This window comes from Anticarsia gemmatalis, chromosome 24 (genome assembly GCF_050436995.1).
Source record: "Anticarsia gemmatalis isolate Benzon Research Colony breed Stoneville strain chromosome 24, ilAntGemm2 primary, whole genome shotgun sequence".
Classification (NCBI taxonomy): Eukaryota; Metazoa; Arthropoda; class Insecta; order Lepidoptera; family Erebidae; genus Anticarsia; species Anticarsia gemmatalis.
The window spans coordinates 3,279,630-3,302,101 of record NC_134768.1 but is presented as its reverse complement, the minus strand read 5'-3'; the positions used below and the strand labels follow the sequence as shown (position 1 = coordinate 3,302,101).

General features: G+C 35.1%; 1 protein-coding gene across 2 annotated transcripts in view; it reads left to right on the top strand.

The window, feature by feature from the left end:
• Window positions 1-22,472, top strand: part of mino (glycerol-3-phosphate acyltransferase mino) — a 68,140-nt gene that overhangs the window by 38,284 nt on the left and 7,384 nt on the right. For both annotated transcript variants that reach the window (XM_076130510.1, XM_076130509.1), the window contains 7 exons: window positions 16,299-16,460; window positions 16,878-17,059; window positions 17,484-17,720; window positions 18,577-18,669; window positions 19,781-19,875; window positions 21,230-21,465; window positions 22,059-22,260. In XM_076130510.1, the coding sequence (XP_075986625.1) occupies window positions 16,299-16,460; window positions 16,878-17,059; window positions 17,484-17,720; window positions 18,577-18,669; window positions 19,781-19,875; window positions 21,230-21,465; window positions 22,059-22,260 (1,207 nt within the window). The remainder of the gene's footprint in view (window positions 1-16,298; window positions 16,461-16,877; window positions 17,060-17,483; window positions 17,721-18,576; window positions 18,670-19,780; window positions 19,876-21,229; window positions 21,466-22,058; window positions 22,261-22,472) is intronic.

The window sequence follows — 22,472 nt, the reverse complement described above, 5'->3', positions numbered from 1 at the left end:
GACCTTACTTCATATATATTGCTTATGAGTGTCATAAGCTACTAAGTCCAGTAATTAAATGATATCTAATGGGAGCATCGAACTTGTAATGATAGATTAGGCTGATTCCTCTACAATACTCTACATCATCCAACACTTTACATTTTATTAATATCAAAAGGGCAATTTCATATTCCTTTTGCTGGAATTTAGATTAAAAAAACGGTAACTATTTATCAATTTTCGATCAATCAGTTCAACACCCTTTTCTTATACGTATTTCATAATAATACATACAGCTAGGCTCGAAATATACCTCTTAATTACCTTTAACATTAAATAACAGGTTACATTTGAAGACACCGACAGTATGTTCAAAATTCACCCAGTGATTTGCGAATGGAATGAGTTCAGTGACTTTATTTTATGGCCCTGCGCCGGCGGCTAGTTTTTCTCTACATACGTGACATAATTACGGACAGTAAGGTCGTAATCACATGAGGCAGGTGTTTGCTTATCTCCAACTGAAGAATAAACGTGTTTCTAGGCTTATTTTAAGGCTTTTGATTAGTGTTGAAATAACTGTTTGCTCAAATCTTTTATCAGACTCTATATTACTAAACTGTAGTATGTTGCTGAGACCGTAACTACAATGTTGGCAAATTGATTGTGCTTCATCCAGATTCTTAGATTTCATATTCGTTTTAAGTAATTTTGAGTGAACGTTTTTTTTTTATTAAGTTTAAGAAAGCCATTACGGAAAAGCGCTTTATGTTAAGCCAGTGTTTCACAAAGCAAACTTTTGTTAGATCTGTATAATGGACATTAGCAGTTGGTAAGCTACAAACTATCAGTAAAGTCAGTCAGTAACCGTACTCGCCCAAATAGTTTAGCACATTCAGGTTGAATGAAACCATTAAAGGTAAACTAGCAATTTTGAAGAGAAACAATTTATAATATTACTTTAATTAGTATGGTGCTATTTATCACACTGTACAATTTCTTCGTAATATTTCGGCAGGTGTCTTATAAGTTTTTTGGAGAGAATTAAAGACTTTTAGTTACTAGCTAGTTTGCTATTAAAGTTATCTTAATACAAACATTTTGACAGAACGGATAGAAGCGGTCGTTGTTACGTCTCCGTCATTCGCATTTCCTTAAATCTTTGTTTAATCTTTACTTTGGCTACAGACACACAAAATTATTCAACGGCTATAAATAAAAATAAAATAAATTTAACCAATTAATGGCCGCTGTTGGGCAAGGGTCGCCTTTCTTAGTAAGGGAGGGGTTAGGCCATTATAAGCGGCCATACCTGTATATAATTTTCCCTGACTAGAATTTACAAATAGTCAGCAATAATTGAATATCTACAAGACTATTTCCGCCATTAAAGTAGGTATTGATGGTTAAATCAAGATTAATTAATAGATTTATCGTTAATTAGCAAGTTGTGATGACCCATGTTTTCATCGCAAGGTTGTTTTGAAGGTCATGAATGATGCAAAGTGATAACAGATGCTAATATCATACGCGTGCCATGAGCTGTTTGCATTTGAAATGTTTACGCTTGCATTTGAAAAAGTAGCTTTTTTTATGGTGTAGATTTGGCTCAAGAAAGTAATTTTTTGTAGAGCTGTTGCTCTACGTAAGAGGTATTTTTCCTTTAATATTTTCAATGTTTATGTGTAATTTTATTATAATTTACTAGCGCTTGACCGCGATTTCTGTGATAAAAAATATCTTACATCCTTTCTCGGGTCTTAATCTATGTTCGTACAAAGTTTCATTCGAATCGGTGTAATGGTTTTGCATGAAGATAGACAGACATAGTTTTATAATATTAGTTAAGAATATGCTTGTATATTCGCTAAAATTGTTATGAAAATACGTTTTTTGTTGCAGTTATGTACGTTTGACTCAAACTTTCCTAACTGTTTTATATTATTACGTGTACACTTGCGCAGTTTACGTACATATATTCTACGTGTTTAGAGTAGTAATTTTTTATTAAATTTCATCAGAAATGATATTCATTCAAGTGACTCACGATGAATTTGTTATTTATAGTCAAAATTACACTATTACAAATCATAAGAAAAAACAGATAAAAATGAAGGAAAATGCTATCTTAATATTAATATTGAGTTATTAAATTTAATGGTTTGTTATTAATTTATGCAAAATCGTAATTTTCTTGACCTTATCCCGTAGTAAAATCGGCACAACATGTTTTCTTCCACTAATCATCTCTCTCAGCCGTCTACTGTCTTAATCCCTTTTTTTATGTATTCATAAAATATCTATATCTACATCCAAACGGGAAAAGGCTCTATTTTATACCCAAACCATTTAAAAAGTTACCACATCAATCTGTTTTTTAATACAATTTCCATTTCTTTACAAATACATCGACAAAAGTCCTCGTTCTTACCTAAACCTAGAACTAGTTACAAACCTGTTATTATTCTGCCTAGTTTCTCATAGCGCTGAATGATCGGTGGCCATTGCCCCTTCATACTAATCGCAGAGGTAATAGGCGTAACTATACCCACGGCGTATGTACGAATAAGCATTTTGAGTATTAGTAGGGCTATAGAGTTAGCGAAAGTGAAAGCGGTTTTGGGTCAACTGACCTTATTTTTTTTTAAACTAGGACTGTAGGGACGATCATCGACGATGGCAGGTCGAATTTTCAACCCGTTTGTGTGATTTGAAAGAAAAGGGGTAAGGCCTTTGCCCAACAGTAGGACACTCAACCAGGCTAAGCAAAAGTGAAGTTCTGAAGGAATTAAAACGATTTTGGTGTCTGGGTTTTAGTATATAGTTAAACACCGATTAAAAATTAAAGCTCACCTGATTTTTAATATAGTATTAAAAGGAAGGAAGCAAGGAGACAGCTTCATAAATTTCAGTTATTTATTACAATGGCATGTCTTCTAGCTATATATAAAACATTGCTTATATTGGTTTACATAGTGATAATCATGTTGAACTATAGCACAAAGAATCATGACCATGAAACACGATCAAAGTATCACTTTAAACCAAACAAGGCATCACGCAAATGTATGTATTTAAAACCGAACAATAGATAATTGTGGGAAGTTTAACATATTAATTAAAGAGGAAGCCAAGAAGTAATTACGTTCCGATAACGTTCCATTCAATTTCCGCTTTATTGTGGTTAAGTGGGTCGCGGATTTCGTGGCCCCATTTGCAGAAGATCGCATAACTTTAGCTTGTTGTTAACATTATACGAGACGAGACCGACACGATTAGGGCGATGCAATGATGCCTTTTTTAGATGCTTAAATCTTTATAAACATGCTCTTATTCCTCCGGTTTAAAAATATTTTTAAGGCGTTTCTTGAAAAACTATTGATAAGTAGCTGATCCTCGCAGTTCCGTTCACGATATTCTTTATGTCTTTTTCTTATCATAACTTTTAAGTCTGCCTGGGACCACGGCGAGTGCAACCTGCGCCGAAACGTTAGGCATTTTAAGGTAAAATGCGTGTTCGCGTTAATTCCCGTATTCTATTATACGTCTTTTTCTTATGTTTTTGTCTCCATATAAAACTTTCCCGTGTCTTAAAGACAATTTTACAAAAACAATTACTTGAAATTACGTCTAGCATTGGCGCCATCTTAAGAAGAGATTATTAAATTGCAGGCTCTCCCGTCATAGTGCTTGAAAATATTGTAGCAAATGATCTCAGTAAGATTAAAAGTACATTCAAGTAACTCAGAAAGATTAAATAAGACGTGATTCTATCGCCCATTAGTATCGTGTATCATAAAACAGTAGTGGCATGTGTTATTTACAAGTTAATACCGACCTTACGGTATCCACGGCCGCGCGCGTGTCGAGAATGCTAGCCTAGAGAATAGCGATCCGTTTCTACTTGCCACACAATGTAGAGTAATGAGGTGTGCCTTCTATTTAGTGCTAAAGTAAGTACTTCATTGTGAAAATTAGCTCTTTAGGCCTCTAATTACCGGTTTCTGAGTACATTAAGCGGTAGTTTATTTATTCAATAGATTCTAAATGTACCTCAGAATCCGAGGGTAAGTTAAGTTGGATATAATATCCTAGTCTGGTGATGGATAGCGAGAAACGGAGAAATAAAAGAAGCATAGTGTACGCTGTCGCGAAATGCGATATCATTAAGAAGAATAACATTTAGTGGTGAAGTCTTTCTTCGATATTCCTTTTTAAACGTTACTTGGTTTTTATTATGGAAAAGAGGTAAAACTGTTAGGAAAAGTCCTGTTATAAGTTGTTTATAATCGAACTACTCTAGCGACAAGTAACACGAATAAAAAATTTGGTTCGATTGACTTTGAAATCACATACTATTCATAGGTCGCAATAAAAGTTATTCCCTTTCTGCTCGTTAACCAGCCTGCTGACTGAGTGCAATGAACGCTGTTAATAAATAACACGTTTAACTTTCAAAGCCAAGATTATTCTAGAATTTTGTGCGAGTGATAGTTAGCTAATAAAGTAGAAGCACGGAGTGAAATTATATGAGTGTATAGATTTACATTTTATAACCTCTTCACGGTCGAAGCAACACATTTTATTGTGAGAACTCAAGTAATAAGTGTTTTTAAAGCCCTTCACGCGATTCAAACACAAATTAAAGAGTACCAAAAGAAATTCCGGTGATTTTGAAATGAAATATAATGAGAATATTGAAAATTTTAATGATAACAGTAGATACTTTGGAGACTACCAAATGTGTGTGACTTTTAATTTTATGTCGAACGATTCTGCTAGGCTTTTTTCCTTTAATGATTGATCGCTACTATACTGTTCTTGTGACAAATACTATAGTATCTTAATATCTTAAGTTTATTATATGAATCTCCATGAAATGAAAATATAAAAGCGTTGTAAGTCTTTGAAGTAGATATGTTTAATCTTGCGTAACTTGTGCAGTATATAATTTACTGGACTGACTCAAATCATTCTTGTGGAACATTTGTTTAACATCAACATTTCATTTGTTGATATCTGCAGTATGTGAAAATGATTTAAGAATCGTATTCGCGCTGGTTTCTCTGAATCGACCAAAATTTATTGAGATACAAAAAGTGAAGTATGAATGCAATAAAAATGGCTAACATTATTCATGTTTTAATATTGTTTACCGGCGTAGCCAAGTGATTGATAGACTGCGTAGTACAAAATAACTGTAGCAGATAGGAGGTTTTCAAATAGGTCTTAACTTAAGGGTTTCAGCGACTGTGGTCTTAATTAACTGGGCCCATAGTCCTACTATGTAACCCAAAAAAATCTGGTTCTAATTCCTTTCATTAGTAACTAGCTGACCCGCGCAACTTCGCTTGCGTCACCTAAGAGAATGGGTCAAAAAATTTCCCCGTTTTTGTAACATTTTTCGTTGCTACTCCGCTCCTAATGACCGTAGCGTGATGTTATATAGCCTATAGCCTTCCTCGATAAATGGGCTATCTAACACTGAAAGAATTTTTCAAATCGGACCAGTAGTTCCTGAGATTAGCGTGTTCAAACAAACAAACAAACAATCAATCAAACAAACAAACAAACTCTTCAGCTTTATTATATTAGTATAGATTTAAACAGTGTACATTATAATCGTAGAATCATAGTATCTTACCGTCTTATTCATAAACACACTATTAATCTATTTTAGTTTAAATGCTACTATAATACGTTTTCTCTCATTCATTTCGCTAAGGAGTGAAAGAAACAAAACACTTTATATGCCTTTCATAACTTCATATATTTTTATGAATAAGAGGGTTCGTTTTTAAACGTAACGGTCATCTCTACATGCTCTATCGGCAGAAATGAGTCTTTCATCCATAAACGACAAAGGAAATACTTATCGCTTTTGCCGAAAACAAGTTTCCATAAACATATCGCATAAAGCTATACAACGTGCGTATAACAACGAAAATAAAAACCAGAATTGGTATTATGAAGCTAAAAAGCGTAGGTTCTGGTAGTGTTTTGTGGTTATAACTCTTCTCAGTAGAAAAATTGTACTAGCAAGATATATGAAATTGACATTTTTTTTTTTTATCTAGCCTATTTCTGTGTCCCACTGCTGAGCAAAGGCCTCTCCCCTAGACTTCCAGTCCCCTCGGTCGCTTGCTGCTTCAAATTAATTGAAAATTAATTTCAAATAAACATTTTATGATTGAGAGTATATAAACTCACCCCTTTTTCCCATGAAGATCGGTAGATTCCAAATATCACTCCAATAACCTGCCATAATCACCGATTCGATGTTTGCTTTAACCTGAGAAAGAAAAAGAAATATAAAATAGCTATTTCACCGTAAAAATAGAGTGTGTAAGATGACATCGTATTAAATAATCCTTCCGTAGTGTAAGGTTCTATTTCAATAACCGTTACGCCACGCCCACTTGCCGGCAATTTCGTACGTTGACCCCGTCGGAATGCCACCACAGGCATTTGCACTTTATTGTTTAAACAAAAAACTTCGGCGCACAATTATCGTAGTTTATTAGCACGTAGGTATACCAATAACTTATTGTTTTAGACGTTTTTTTCCGTAATCATATGATAAATGTAATTTTTTTGTAGAGTGGTGTTTATGCCAGTTATGATATAATAGGGTAAAGTTACTTTTGTGTTTAAAAATCAGTGTAAACTTCAAAATTATACATCTAAAAACACAAACTAATCCACAGAAAATTCGCAAGGTTTATTTTTTACCTCAAATTATATTACCTTAATTTGCTTCACAAATAATAATTGTTATAAGACATTACAAAATAACAATAATAAAGTAAATTACTTGCAATTTCGTAACCAGCATAAACAATTATGTAATTTTCATACTTAAAAAGATTAACGTGTATATAGAGAACAAAAAAGAAAAACATGACCACATTGAACTGACTGAAAAGTAACCAATTTTTAATTATCGAAATATAGTAATTACATTACAAAATACAAGTAATTTCATTTCAAAATGTTTTTAAAATTTTCCAATAATCATTATCTTTATAAGGAGTATACTTTCTGCGATGATCTTGGCGTCCTCAACCAGAATACGAGACACCATGACCTCCTAGTGACATAACGTCGTAACTACAAGGTCTGCAGGAATATACGACCAATACTTGTTTACTCACAGTCGTATTAAAGGAAAATAGTTTGTTTTTCTGGAAAATTCTGCTTAACTGATTTAAGATAAACTGTTGGATTAATGTGCGTGTGTTATATTTGTATGATTTACGCAGTAAATTAAGTACGTAATAAGATTTCTGAAGAAAAATATAAATTTAACTTATTAATGTCATTACAAGGTAAATTGCTTGTTCGCGTTAATTCTATTTTGTATTAATCATGCAACGCGAAATTTTAAAAGTAGTAGTAGTAGGTATAATGTCCAACTGCTGGGCATGGGTCTTCTCCCGTAATGATGGAGGGGACGTCTTTCTGAAACGACTGTACGTTTTATCTCTAAGAATTCTTAATTTGTAGGTGTCGTCTGATTTTGGCAGCATTTTCTAGGTATTACATCGCCCTTTTAAATATATTTTGGTGTAGAAGGAAAACAAACAAAACAATCGTTTCTGATAATACTTTACGTAAGGATGTCTTTGTTTAAAAAAACCTCTTTGTACGCAACAATTGCGCAAGAACACGTGAACAATGTTTTAAAACTGTTTTAACAAACTCTATATATTTATATACGTTTTTTAAAACAAAATGAAGATGGAACACGTACGAAGGATGTGTGTCCGTAGTAAACGAAGTAAATGTACATTGTTTCCTGAACAATGTCCTTTGTCACTTCACCAGCCGTCCCCTTGACTTATGTAAATACGATTAATGTTATCATGCGAATATTTACGACGAATATATGCACATATATTTTCGGTTTAAATACTATATAATACTTTTGTTTGTTCCTTTGTTGAAAGGTTGTGTTAACCCAGAATACGTTGAACTTTGGTCTGTCGGTTTAATTAAATGTTTTTTTTGTGTCAGTGAGTTTTTAGGGCTCGTTACGTACTGTGAAAAACATGGCCGGTGGTTTTTTAAACCTTTGTATACCAAAATCCAGACAATGGAATCAGGAACATTGAAATAAGGTTAATTTAATCGTATAGGTACTTTAATATGCTATACGACGAGAACTTACGTGTTTTTATGAGACCGTCTTTCACACGAAGCCCTTTTCTTTATTTTCTACTTTTGATAAACAAAATCACGCTTCGACAATTTGGGCCCAAACTGTAGCAATTCTGGTCCAAACTTTTGTTTCATAATTTAAGAGAGTGTATTAATATACATAGATAGATTGCGTCCAAACTTTAGCAATTCAGGTCCAGACTTTTTTTTCGTAATTTCTAAGAGAGTGTACTAGTAACAAACTTGTGATTTAGTTTATCTCCTCGTCTAAACGTGTATAATCACGTTTCAACTGACGCAAGAGATAGCACCAATCCATTCAATTTCTCCTAATCACTTATTAGCATGGAAATATCCTCATTTATCATCTCTATCGGTACTTACAGGTGGAAGTTCATAAGTTATCGTGATATTAGATATATAGTCACGTGGGTGTCAGGGGCGGGTCACGGGCAACATTTCTTATTGACGATTAGCTAAAGTTCATTCAGGTTGTCCCGGTCAGGTGTTCAATATCATTACTAATGGGAGTTTCTTTTATTCGACCTCTGAATATAGTGGCTGTTTTGCTTTGGGTACTTTTTATTCTGAAATGTATGTAGAAGATAGTAAGATAGCCTTATCTTGCTGATATCGGTTCAAGTTTAATAGACTGAAGAGACTGACGATGTTGCAATCGGTTGAAAGTGTGTCTTATTGTTTTCACTATTAAAAAGAGATCATTCATTTTAGGCCTTATTTGAAAGTGCCAACAAAAATTGATTGAAATTTTAAATGTTAACGCATAAAGTGAAGTGCGGTTTTTGGTAAATCAATAGCTAATAATTTATATCAAAGGTGCGATTATTTTTTGGGATCGTTAACCTTGCCATTGCCTTGAAATAATATTCTGGAACACTTAAATAAATAGAAAAACAATTGTTTACATTAACAACCATTTAAGTCAATCCCATACACAACATATCAGCTCCTCGATATCAAATCACAAGATCACAAAGATCAAACGATGTTCTCACAAAGATTGATCAAGTCTCCTCGATCGAAGAGCACTTAGTCACGATTCTTATAAAGACTCTCAAGGGTAGGTCACGGGCGTTAGTATGCTGATCGTCACACCGCCTTGGACAATGCTGGACTTATCACAGGCAGTTTTCCTTTAGCGTTTCCTCTTTCTATAGAATCGCCTTGGTGCATGGGTTCTAGATGGCCATTGGTATTACTAATAAAAAAATTCATGGCTTTTTAGTTGAGTATTTCGACATCTTAGTACAGAGCCACGATATTCACGATTTATCTAGATTATAAGTAATTAATAATATATTATGTGTGTTTCTAAAATAAAGTATCTGTATATATAGGCTACCGGCAACAAAGCCTGCCTTGGTCAAATTCAAATTATATTTATTTGCAGAAAATATGGTACAAGAGGTAGTTTACAAAATAAATTAGTTGGTATCACATATTTTGTCATGAAGTCACTGAGGGTCTAAATTGTATATACCTTTTCATTTTCTACATGGTATATGTCCACTATGTATTATTCACTAGCCACGATCCATGTAAAAATGTCTCTCTACCAAGTTGATGGACTTAGGATCGTCGTAGTGAGTGAGGATAGGTTATTTTCTGTGGCCAGTGGTGTACTCTCTATTTCAATTTTAAATAGTATTTTGTTGTTAGTCTAATGATATATGCTTTTGCGAATAAAATTGTATTACAAAAAGGTGTCGTCATTGCCAATTTTCCACGTGTACAGGGTTACGAGGTTGCGATTTTGCGTTTTCAGTAGCATCAAATATTAGAATTAACTATATTTATAGTGGAAAACTACTTTTATTAACAACTTTCTAACGATTTTCTCAATTCAATAGACTTTTGATTTTGTAATGCAACGGGTCTTAAACACATTTGAAATGTAAGGTTACGATAATTTATTTGTTTACCCGACATTTCGACCGAATTGCATCGACCGTGGTCACGGGCTTTCTACAGCGAGAGTTTAAAATAGTCAATAGACATTTATCAAGACATTCTTTGTGTTAGTAGATATATTTAAAGTTTCCGCTCTTTATGATAATACAGTTGAAATTACTTGACAGTTTCGTGTCACGTGTTTTGCATCGATTAAATTATATCGTATAGACAATTTTGGACTACTGAATTGCGTTACAATTCAAGGGTAATGAAGGAACGTGAGCGAATATATAATGGGTTAGGTTTATATTAATTATTTCGTCCGCTATTGTTTTAGCATTTTGGAAAACAAGTCGAGTAAATGTGCGGGTCACATTCACTAAAATAAAGTCAAATGTCAACTTTCATGACTTATGGTTAAGAGCCGGATAACCTACCTAATAGATTAACTGAGGAATATGTGCAGATATATGAAAAATTCTGTAAATATTCCACTAACCGATACTTATTCAGAAATAATAAAGCCGGTCAAAATATAATTCAAAGAAAATGTTAAAATAAAGGGGTTGATAAAATAGTTTATAATTTTCTAAATAATGGTTCATCACATTATAGTGATTAAAACATTATTTTAATTTTATGTTTTAATACAAAACAATTAGCGTTTCAGATTGCAATACAGCCAAAAACTAGTTTTTACCCACTTTTATTATTTTTTTAGGTCCAACATAAAATTGCTCAAGTCTTATTACACCCAAAAGTACTAAATTTAATAATTAGCGGCAAAATTACAGAGGTTTCGCAATGAGATCACATATTTTCGCACCAAGAACGAGTAAGCAAGCAAAGATATTTGACTCGCACGTGGAGAAAAACGTGATGCTTAGAAATACACTGATAAATTATTCCAGTTTAGTTACGCAGTTAGGTACCTACTGTTGCATTGGAAATTGATAGTCGACTGCTATTTGTTATTTGGGGAATTATCTAATTAGATTAGGTATTATATAAGGTGAAAATTGGAGAAAAACGAAAATTGTGTAGTATCTTAATATGAAATATTTGGCCGGTCTTCTTAAGTAGATCGACTCTACTGTAGCTCTTACTTATTTTTAAAGAGTTTAAGTTTTGACTTTTCGTTTTATTTCTAGAGTATGCAATGTTACTTATCAACTTTATTATAGAATTATACATTTGTCTTCGCAGCTCGGTCGTTGTTATTGAATGTAAGAACAAGATAACCATAAGATTCTTTCTCTCGCAAACTGCCATATAAAAGAAGTTGACAACAAACGTGTCCTACATTGGCAAATGTTCATTCATTCATCTGATCGACTGGCTCTTTAAAGTGGTCGCTTTATATCCAAATTTAAACACAAAGCGGGTGGCGTGACACGGCGCGGCCAACCGGCGCTCGCGCAGCTAGTGCGACGACCTCTCCCCTACGATAGCGCAAACAATCGATTCATTATCGATATTCGATGAACACGCTTTTATTCGATTGTCATCTTCATTTTATCTTGTTATCTTGAATGGTCAATTGTAATTGATCTCTTAGTTAAATAAACTTATTATTATAGACATTTTTTTTTGCTTTTTATTATTTATCAATTTAAGAGTCTAGACGGGTGTTTAATTATGCAAAATTCGTTGACGAATATGTCGTAATTATTATGTTTATAGTAGCGATTGTTGCGAGCTTATTGCGAACTTAAAACCAAAGTCCAAACTCCAATTAAATTGAAATACCATTTTAATCGAAAACTTTTTTCACGGTTCGTTTGATCACCGATAATTGTGTTTTAGTCAAAATCTGAGATAAGTTTGTCGTGATGTTTTATTACTTAAGTCTCGTGTATTTATTTATAAATGTCGCCATCTCACATTCTTATCTGTCGCTAAACACGTGTGCTGTAAACTTGTGTTCGTCTATAGTTTATTTTTACACGGTAAACAATTTTGTTGCGCGGACGTCTGATGTATGAATGCGGGGACGAATATAGCCGTCCCAATTTTTTCGTACCTTTACACCTGTATTACTGATGACACTTGAAACAGGCTTTAAGGAGACCACTGTCGTAATGTTGACAAAAAACTTGTCTTGGCAACTAAGTATAAGTAGCTAAAGAAGCGATATAAATAATACTAGCGGACCCAACAGACGTTGTCCTGTCTACACGTCTTTAATTTGTAAAAAATAATTAAAAAACATTGCCCAGCGGACAAAGTTGTGAATCTAAACCATTCTCAGATCCCCTTGAACACACACAAGAATTTCATCAAAATCGGTCCAGTCGTTTAGAAGTTCAGTGATATACACACTTACAGAAGAATTATGCATATAAAAAAGATATAACTCATCCCCGTAGTTGAAGAAGGGGGAAGGGAGGGGTATTGTTCAGTGTTCTTGAAACTATTTTGCAGTAATGAACAGTACTTTAAATATATTTAGTGAATGCTATACCTAAGTATAGCTTTCAAAGATGATTTCCTATAAACAAACAAAATACTTTTATTAAAACAAGATACCTACGTCAAGTTTGATTTGTTTTACGCCTTATTGTTAAAATTCTAAATTACTATAATAGCGCTAAAATTACTTACAAAAAGACAAGCGAGAGAAAACCGAATTATACAATACATATGTCTTTAAAACATCTTGAACAATGGCCGTCTGTACACCACACATGGTCTGTTTGTATTTCACCGTTATTTACTTAACATAGCGTATTACATAGCTGTTCGACGAAATGTTCACCTTGACATTGAATTACAAACGTATTATCTATTCGAGTTTTCGATTGTTCAGACACAATACTACATTTGTTTTCTGACATTTAAATTGTTGATAAAACGTGTGATTTTGCCTAAATTATTCTGTACAGATGTATTTTTTTGATAATAGTTATTATAGCGTTAGTCTGTCTATTCAAGGAAATTGACGAAACGTCAAGATACCTTTAATTACTAGCTTTATCGGGTTTGCCTTAAACAAATTCACACTAACTAGTTACATTATAACCTCCCAATCCTCGGGATGGATCTTTTATTGGCAAAAAACCGCATGAGAATCAATTTAGTAGATTTTAAGCTTATTGCGAACATACGGACAGAGACGGTGAGTGACTTACCCCCGGTTTCTGAGTACATTTATCGGTAGCTTATCTATTCAATAGCGCTTTTTTATATGAGTTTAAGCGCTATTGAAAAGATAAACTACCGCTGAATACCGCTAAACGTACCTCAGAAACCGGGGGTTAGTTTTATAACGTGTAGTAATAGTGATGCCGTGTTATACCGAAATGTTGATAACAGTTAGAGGTTTAGAAATATCGGGTTGTAAAATTAAATGAACCAAATTTACATATTAGGTTACAAGGATATTCGAAAGCTAAGAGTCTTGCAAAATCGTTAGCATTACACATTTAGAACAGGATACACCTCATCAATTATAATTTAGTAAGTAGGTATAGATATACCCATATCACAACCACGGATATTTAAAATATTAATAGCTAGCACGACTCTATAATGTCGTTTTTATTTGTCTCCAAGGTCTTGAATTTTTCCACATTATGATTCCTACTTTTGCCATGTAAAATCACATCGAAATTGGTGCAGCGATTTAGCCTTAAGACCGTAATAGACGGTCAGACAGATTTTCGCATAACAGGTTGCAATCTTCAACATCTCATATAAGTCATGTTAATTAGCAACAAAGTCTTATGCGCCATTCAAAGGTCATCAACCCGTCTAATTGTGTTGCGACTGTTGCAAGTTTGGACATCGTCATGCACGTGTTTGTTTCACGTGGCTGTAGAAACGCGGACATGACGGCGTGACACATTCCCAAACTGACGATGTTATCGTTGATGATCGTACGATGGGAAATGAATGATTTTGATTTGATAATTCGTTTGTGTTGGTATAATTTGATATGTGTGTTAATAGTTCAATAGAATTGTGATTGTACTTTATTATAGATTTACATAGTATAATTTTGTTATTGTAGTTTATCGTGTGGGGTGATTTTCGTTTCCTATGAAATGTAATGTCAGTGTTTGGTAATGCTATTATAACATCACTGTAAATTACTGATTTAATTGTAAACTTAATTGTATTGATACAGCAAAAGCTATATATTTTGCTTCTTTTACACAATAGAGCCAGAATGTATTTCTCTTTATTACCTACCCATACCCTTAGTACCTGAGGTATACATAGCTAGGCAGATTTAGCTACAAAATCTCACAGATTTAAAACAGTATTGCCACACGCGTCATATAAAATACATAATACTCTAGAAATCTTGCAAAGTGTATAAATCCGCTGTTTACCTACTTAATCTCTCATTAACGGTGCAGGAAATATCAACTCGATAGCACTCAGACAAAAACATACACATCTCTTCAAAATAAACATTATTATCTAACCTTACACTTTGCTATCTTTGCACGTTTCGATATAATAACCGCGATTTCATCATATAATCAAATGATTATCCACACTATTTGTATCACTGCCAACGTTTTTCTCGCACAAATTATAGCACAATTTTAAAAAGGCGTATGATAAGAAAAACTGTACTTATGACATTATGATACTCTAGATCTATTTGAAAATTTAATGAAAATTCCATTTACTTGTGACATTCTTTTATTGAAGGTGTGCTCATTGGAAAATAGACGTAATGTAGAGTTAAAATAATACTACTTGTGACATTTTTATGCTGAAGATGTGATACGTCTGACCTTTACGTAATCTCTTATCCAATCATTTGTATCGTAAATGTTTATTTTGAAAACCAGAATTTCTTACGAAGTATTTTGATACACTCAATTTCACCGGTGGCATTCATTTGAGGTGCTCTTAGTTTCACCTGTATCTAATCGGTAATATTTTAGTTAAGTATACTTTTGGCTTAGTCAGCCTTGTCTTTTGATGCTGAATGCTCTGTGGCGTCGTTGGTCTATGCGGCCGTGCCGATGTCCGAAATTTTTTGCAAAGAAATGCAATTTTAAAGTTGTAAACATGTGTCGCGGAGAGCACGTGTTGCTTTCGGTCTTCCGTCTGACTCTTGTCAGTCCATCGAGCGACGAAAGTGTCCAGTGACAAAGTCCTGCACAGTTGACTGCAACTGGCCACCGTAGCCGAATATCGGCTAGGTGGAAATTATAACAAAGCGAATACCTTACCCTAGCCAACAACAATTAGCCGTATTTATGTAAAAAGCAGAAGAGAACCAACTGATAGAGCTGCACATGTTTTTGTAAAACCTTAGATACATGAAGAGTACGTATTTTCTGTGTGGTTCCTTTTTGGATAAATACGGTTAATTTTCTGCTAATTTGTCAAACATGTAACCAAACATTTTTAAAATGAGTATTTTATACAGCCACAAGTTCAATGCCCTAAACAGTTTTTATATAAGTCTAATTATATATTCGGTTCCACTCATTGGTTCACGATAACACTTCTTGTGGATACAAAACCGTTTTATATGGCTCTCGCATTTAATTAATGAACTAATTTGCAGTTTAAGTCCTACTATAATGTGCTTTTTGTTGTGTTATTATGGTTTGAAATTGACTGGATTTATTTACAAAAGGTACTAGTTAGTATGGCTCATGAATTGTATTGGTAAAGATCATATATACATACGTAAAATCACGCCTTTTCCACATAATGGTTGGCAGAGACCAGAGAACGCCACTTCTTTACAAAGTTCCTTTTCTTTATTAAATATTTTGTAAAGATCAATGTTGTGTTATACGAATTGTCACGACGATGTCGTACTTCAGTTTAGTCCCTTGTTGTTATATTCAGACGCATAAGTTAAGTGGCGCGTACCATATCCATGGTGGTTGCGTCGAAGAAGAGATCAACTCACGGACCCACGCTATTTGTTATATAGAAGTTCGCTTGCGTCACTTAAGAGAGAATGGGTCAAAATTTTCCCCGTTTTTGTAACATTTTTTTACTGGTACTCTGCTCCTATTGGTCGCAGCACGATGACATATAGCCTTCCTCAACAAATAGGCTATCTAACACCGAAAGATTTTTTCAAATCGGACCAGTAGTTCCTAAGATTAGCGCGTTCAAACAAACAAACAAACTCTTCAGCTTTATAATATAAGTATAGATTTTGACGATAGTTTCGATGTGTCGTAGCCACACTATGCTATAAGTTTTATTTATTTAATGGTATCCAGGACTTACGAAATCTTTATCTTCTTTCACAGGATTCATGGCAAGTAAACTCCACAGACACAGGATCAGTGCTGAACATCTTGGATATTGGGAGACAGAACTTCGCTAACGGCGGCGTCGTGTCCCGATACCTGTGTGACCTGGCGCAGTGCTGCAACTTACATAATTATGACTATAAGGATGTAGTGCCTAATGTAAGTATATCACAAACATAATTACGTTAAACCGCGATTTGTTCCCATGGCAACAGGTTAAGACCCAAAAACACGCCTCTTGCAAAGATCTCAATAAACTGGATCTCTGTTTCATTCACATTTATACATAGTTTTATTGATGACAATCAATATTTTTGATGTGAGACTGAAAGCCGACTTCAGCATAGTTAGAAGAAAACCTAGGCCGATGATGGTGATACTTCAAAAAGTGAAGAGTATCAGTAATATGAACTATGTTTATCTTTCTAGAGCACTTTGAGTACCTGTCTAAATAGAGTACTTTGAGAAAAACACACTTTTTACTTTTTGTTGCTTTTGCAAAGCTTTTAACAGTATCAATCAATACACGAACTAATTGAACCAGTTTAATAAAGACGTTTGTCTTCTGTTTTCCAGGTGGTAAAAGACGAGAGCGTGCAGCGTTCAATAGAAGAGGCAACTCAGGAGGAGTTGAGGAAAGCCAGACAAGGAGGTAATGCAGACAAAGTGGAGTACGCGACCATCAGACGCAGGATCGAGGCGCGCGCGCTCAAAGTTATACAGGACATCAGCTCGGCCATGTCGAATAATGTGCTCAAGTAAGTTTATTACACTGTTTATTTGCTATAGCAAGTAAGGTCAATATGGAGTCTTGATAGTATCTCGTTAAGTGAAACAATTCGTTGCTCGTATCTTACGGGTAAGTGCGTGCACGCAGTGCGGGCGTATACGTTTGTCGATTGCGTGCACCAATTTTGGACTATTATGATTTTTAAAATAGTTGACATATTGTTGTCTTGCATAGTTCAAAATCCAGTTAGTTACATGGTCCTTAAGTAGTAGATCATTGAGAGTAGCAACGATACGGTCTTACACAGTCCTTTGAGTTATTACTAAGAACGTTCCATTATTTGTGCTTGCAATTCAGATGCATGATCATTAAGCTTAGTAATCTCTCTCTCACTTGAAAAAACATGGTATTATCTAAATCTTTTGACTAAAAATATGGTGTTATAATTCCAGGTTCGTAGCATGGGTATGTCACAAGGCGATACGTCGCGTGGCGGGCGGGGGCTGCGCCACGCGGGCGGCGTCCGTGGACCGTCTGCGGCGCGCCAACGCGGCGGGTCTGCCGCTAGTGTTCGTGCCGCTGCATCGCTCGCACTTCGACTACATCCTCGTGTCCTTCACGCTCTATCTCACTGGCTTGAGACCGCCGCTCGTCGCCGCGGGAGACAATATGCGGATACCGTTCTTTGGGTAAGTCTACACACACCGATAACATCCCTTAACCCTTTTACAGCCACAGTCGCCTATACTCGTGCTCACGACGCTATATCTTTGTCGACATTTGCCGACGAAAGCGTCGTGAGCCCTTCTGATTTGTAGAGTATAGCCGACCGTGGCGTCAAAGGGTTAATCATATTAGGGTAGATTTTTAACATATTACATACCAGTATGACTGTCCCACTGCTTAGCAAGGATCTCCTTCCGAATGAGGAAAGGGTTAGACTTTGAGTCCACCACGCTAGACAAGTGTGGGTGATGTGGACAACTTTTAGGCTTGCAAGGTTTCGTCACGATGTTTTCATTCACCGTTAGAACAAGTGATATAATAACAAAGCAAACGACTTCTGCTGTCTTCTCCCTCTAATCTTTTATTACTTGATCTTTTGCCGGTTCCAACGATAAATCACTCTTTCGTCTACATTCTTATACGGAATTTATCAAACGAAGTAATACAAACATCGCGTAGTCGTTTTCGTGAAACGAAAAAACCCAAACTAATATATTTAATAACTACGTCTGACTAGAATGTGTTCAACCTAGTGCGTGCAGGTATCATAAATTCATTATTGTTTATGTTAACAATCGTGTTTTTGAACTGAAAACTTTAAATATTTATCTGTGCTAGTTTTAAACCGAAAATATAGTAAACTAACTATCTTAAAGTTTACCTAGATTTCTGCACTACCTAATATTAATTCAGATCTTAAAAATTGTAAAAATGTGTTTTTTTTTTGTGTATTTCCATCGCGATATCTTACATCCCTATCTTTTTGGTTTGATTAGAAAGAGAGAAAATACATTTTCAAGTGTTTTATGTATATTACAGGTGGTTCCTACGCGGCAGCGGTGCTTTCTACATCCGTAGAAGAATGGAGGGCTCGGATTATCAAAGCGATCCTACGTACAAGTCATCACTAAGGTAATTTTATATTCCAACATACCTATGAACACCGGAGTTTATGATAGTAAATAGTTTTAGCAAATGTATCCACATCGTAAGTAGAGTATTTGGTCTCTTGGAAACCCATTTAAGATCTGGGGGCACGGAAGTGCCCCCGCAAGTCGAGCAAAAAAAAGAGGCACGGCCGTACCATCCTTTTCTCGAAGCAATTCGGGCTATTTTCGACCCCCCTATAATGTCGTTGTGGATAAAATAAGAAGCCTGAATTTTCAGCAACTAATCAGTCATTGTATAAACACGGTATATTTAAAATTTCAGTCAATTTGAACCAGCAGTTTAAAAATGAGAACTTGTTAAAATTTTGAATTTTGTCACTCACTGATTCACTGACTCACTGACTCACCGATCATCAAAAGTCTAAGGTACTTCTAGCAGACTTAGAAGCTTAAAATTTTGAATACAAATAGGGTTTAGTGTCTTAATCATGGGAAAAATTCAATATTTTCTAATTTCGGTCCAGTTTTCTAAATACACTAACTGTAACATTAACTTTGTAATCCCATATAAATGTATAAGATTACAAGATTACATTTGCAGTTAAGAATCATTATTACTGTAGAAAATAATAAATAATAGGTGTAGATAGGTACATACTATACGAGGTATAACGGGAGGGGGTATAGGGTGGGTAAGGGTGTTTAGCCCATGAAGCTGAAAAACATTCCCATAGGAAAATATGTTGAATTATAAGAAAAAACGTCTTTCCATACAAATTGGACTTATGTTCGTTCTACAAAAAGAAGTGAGATGCCACCAAAAACATTCTGTAAAAACTCAAGTCTCGCAGCTCAGACTTTCTGGCGTAAAAAGTGGTGAGATCTATATAATACCAAGTCGATTAATCTATTTCGTCTCAACTTAAAGGACCTTCTGTCTTAAGTTATTACATAAGTTATTATCATGCCAATATTAAAAATATTTTACGTTTAAAACAAATAGATCGACTTGGTCATCGCATGATTTTCTCCTCGAGATAAGTGTTATTCGAAATAATAACAAAACAGTTTACTCTGGAAAAGTTTTATATTAATATGATCTAAGTATTATTAATAATATGTTTTAATTTCAGATCGTACATACTGAACAGTTTGGCAGCACATAACAATTTGGAGTTCTTCATTGAAGGAGGAAGAACCAGGACTGGGAAACCACAGACACCTAAAGGTATTAGAAAATAACTATACATAAGATAAGATAATGTTTTATTTTGCAAATATGGGTACAAAATATGTTACAGGCGTTACTTAAATATTTAACATCGTTCAGCCATATTTAACCTAAAGGTATGCAAAAATTATACAGGAAAAAAAAGATTTTTACAAAAAATTCAAAACATACAAACATACAAATCTATACATATGATTTTTTATATAAAAGTCTTGAATATAGTGCAGATTCAAATAACATTGTCATATGTCTAAAACAATTGACAATATATGAGTAAATATATTTGTTTAATGTATGATATTTCTCTATGTTAATGCTTACTTGGATTTAGAAGAGTATACAGGTAAGTTTTCTACAATAGTCTACTTATAAACATAGTTTACTTAAATAAGGCAAGCCGGGCGGCAAAACTGTAACGGTATTATTTTGCTACTCGACGATTTGACCCGTCACGGACAATTATTATTATTAACCTGAGATCCATTGTTGGGTAAAGGTCTCCCAAAAGCCACAATTCCATCGCATGGTTAGTGGTCAACCTAGTGTCAAAGTTGTTCAAGCCGTCCGAAGGCCTTTGACATGGCTTAATGACTGTTATCTTAGTAGACAACAGCCGGGACCGACTTTTTACGTGCCCTCCGAAGCACGGAGACGCCCAGTTTAAATACCACTATGCGGTCACCCATCTATAGAGTGACCGCGCCTTAACCCACAGATCGTTTGCCGACCGGTGAATTCCACAGTAGTCTACTTATAAACATAGTTTACTTAAGTTAGACAAGCCGGGCGGCAAAACTGAAACGGTACCTTATTTGATACTCGACGTTTCGACCCGTCACGGACAATTATTATTATTAACCTGAGATCCCATTGTTGGGTAAAGGTTTCCCCAAATATAAGTCATATAAAAATAACAATTCTATCGTATGGTTAGTAGTCAATTTAGTGTCAAAGTTGTTCAAGCCGCCCGAAAGGCCTTTGACATTTGACTTAACGACTTATCTTAATGGACAACATCGGTGACCGACTGGCTGGCTATGGGTACCTATTAATTATTACTATTATTAATTAATCTATACAAGACTAGCTGACCCGCGCAACTTCGCTTGCGTCACCTAAGAGAATGAGTCAAAATTTTCCCCGTTTTTGTAACATTTTTCGTTGCTACTCCGCTGCTAATGACCGTAGCGTGATGTTATATATTAATTAAGGCTATTTAACACTGAAAGAATTTTTCAAATTGGACCAGTAGTTCCTGAGATTAGCGCGTTCAAACAAACAAACAAACTCTTCAGCTTTATAATATTAGTATAGATTTGTTGTACTTTAACCAATTAACATTAATTTCCAGCGGGCATACTGTCAGTGATAATGGACGCGTATTTAGACGGCACGATCGACGACGCGCTGCTCGTGCCCGTCACCCTGAACTACGACAAGCTGGTGGACGGCAACTTCGTGCGGGAACAGCTCGGCATGCCCAAACAGATGGAGACCTTCTGGTCAGCGCTCAGAGGCATCTGGCGGACACTCAACACTAACCATGGCAGTATTAGAGTGGATTTTAACCAGCCTATCTCATTGAAGGTGAGAATTCTAGCCTAATTCTTCACTATAAAGGACTGCAGTTTTCTCGCGGGGTTTTTCACAAATATACATTCAACGGACACAAAGTACAACCAGACTCGAAACAAATATTTTTGGAGCGCACAAATATTTTTTCCGTGTGGAAAAAGAACTCACGACCTCGCTACGCACTGGAACGCAGTGGCGTGCCGATTACCTTTACCACTGCGCCGCGGAGGCCATCACTACTAACATGGGATAACATTTTAATATTGCTGTTCAAGCAATTTCTCAAGAGTTCTGTTTTCAATCCAACAAATTCTCGTGGGATGTCTTAGCGAATGAACAAGTCGGATACTGTTTCATTGTGCTAGTTTGGAGATGGTTTGGAGCTGTATTTCCAAAACTGTTCACTGTGTTTTCTGTTAAAAAAAAACTTTATATATGTATTTAGAAAACATTACTCACATTACAATTTATCTATAAAGCAAAAGATAACTCACTGTTCTTAATCACGGCAGGTGAATTATGATTTCACATCGTTATTCTGCTTAGCATCAGCAACGGTTGCAACTGTTAAAAAAAATGTAAATCAAATAATTCCTTGTTCCCAGGAGCTGGTGACATCATTCCAGAAGTACAACCACTACAAAGCGCCCATCGAGGCGCCGCTCAGTCCGCCGAACAACAACAACCTGGCCGTGAACCTGGACCGCCAGATACTGTACAATCACAGCCACTCCAGCCTGTACGGAGCCGATGTTAGCACTGAACATAAGATGATGGTGGAAGCTATTGGCAGACATGTTGTTTATGGTGAGTTGTTGCTTTATGGAATTTACTGTCGAATTTAGCAATATTCTTTAAAGTGTATTTAATTCCTAATAAAGAAGTGCTTATTTGAAGGTTACGATAATTTGATTGTTATTCGACGTTTTGATTGACTTTAACTGATCATTGTCACCGCCTGAGAGCTGTAACTATGCATTTAGCCACACTTTATTAAACAGAAGCTTTAATTTTTCTTT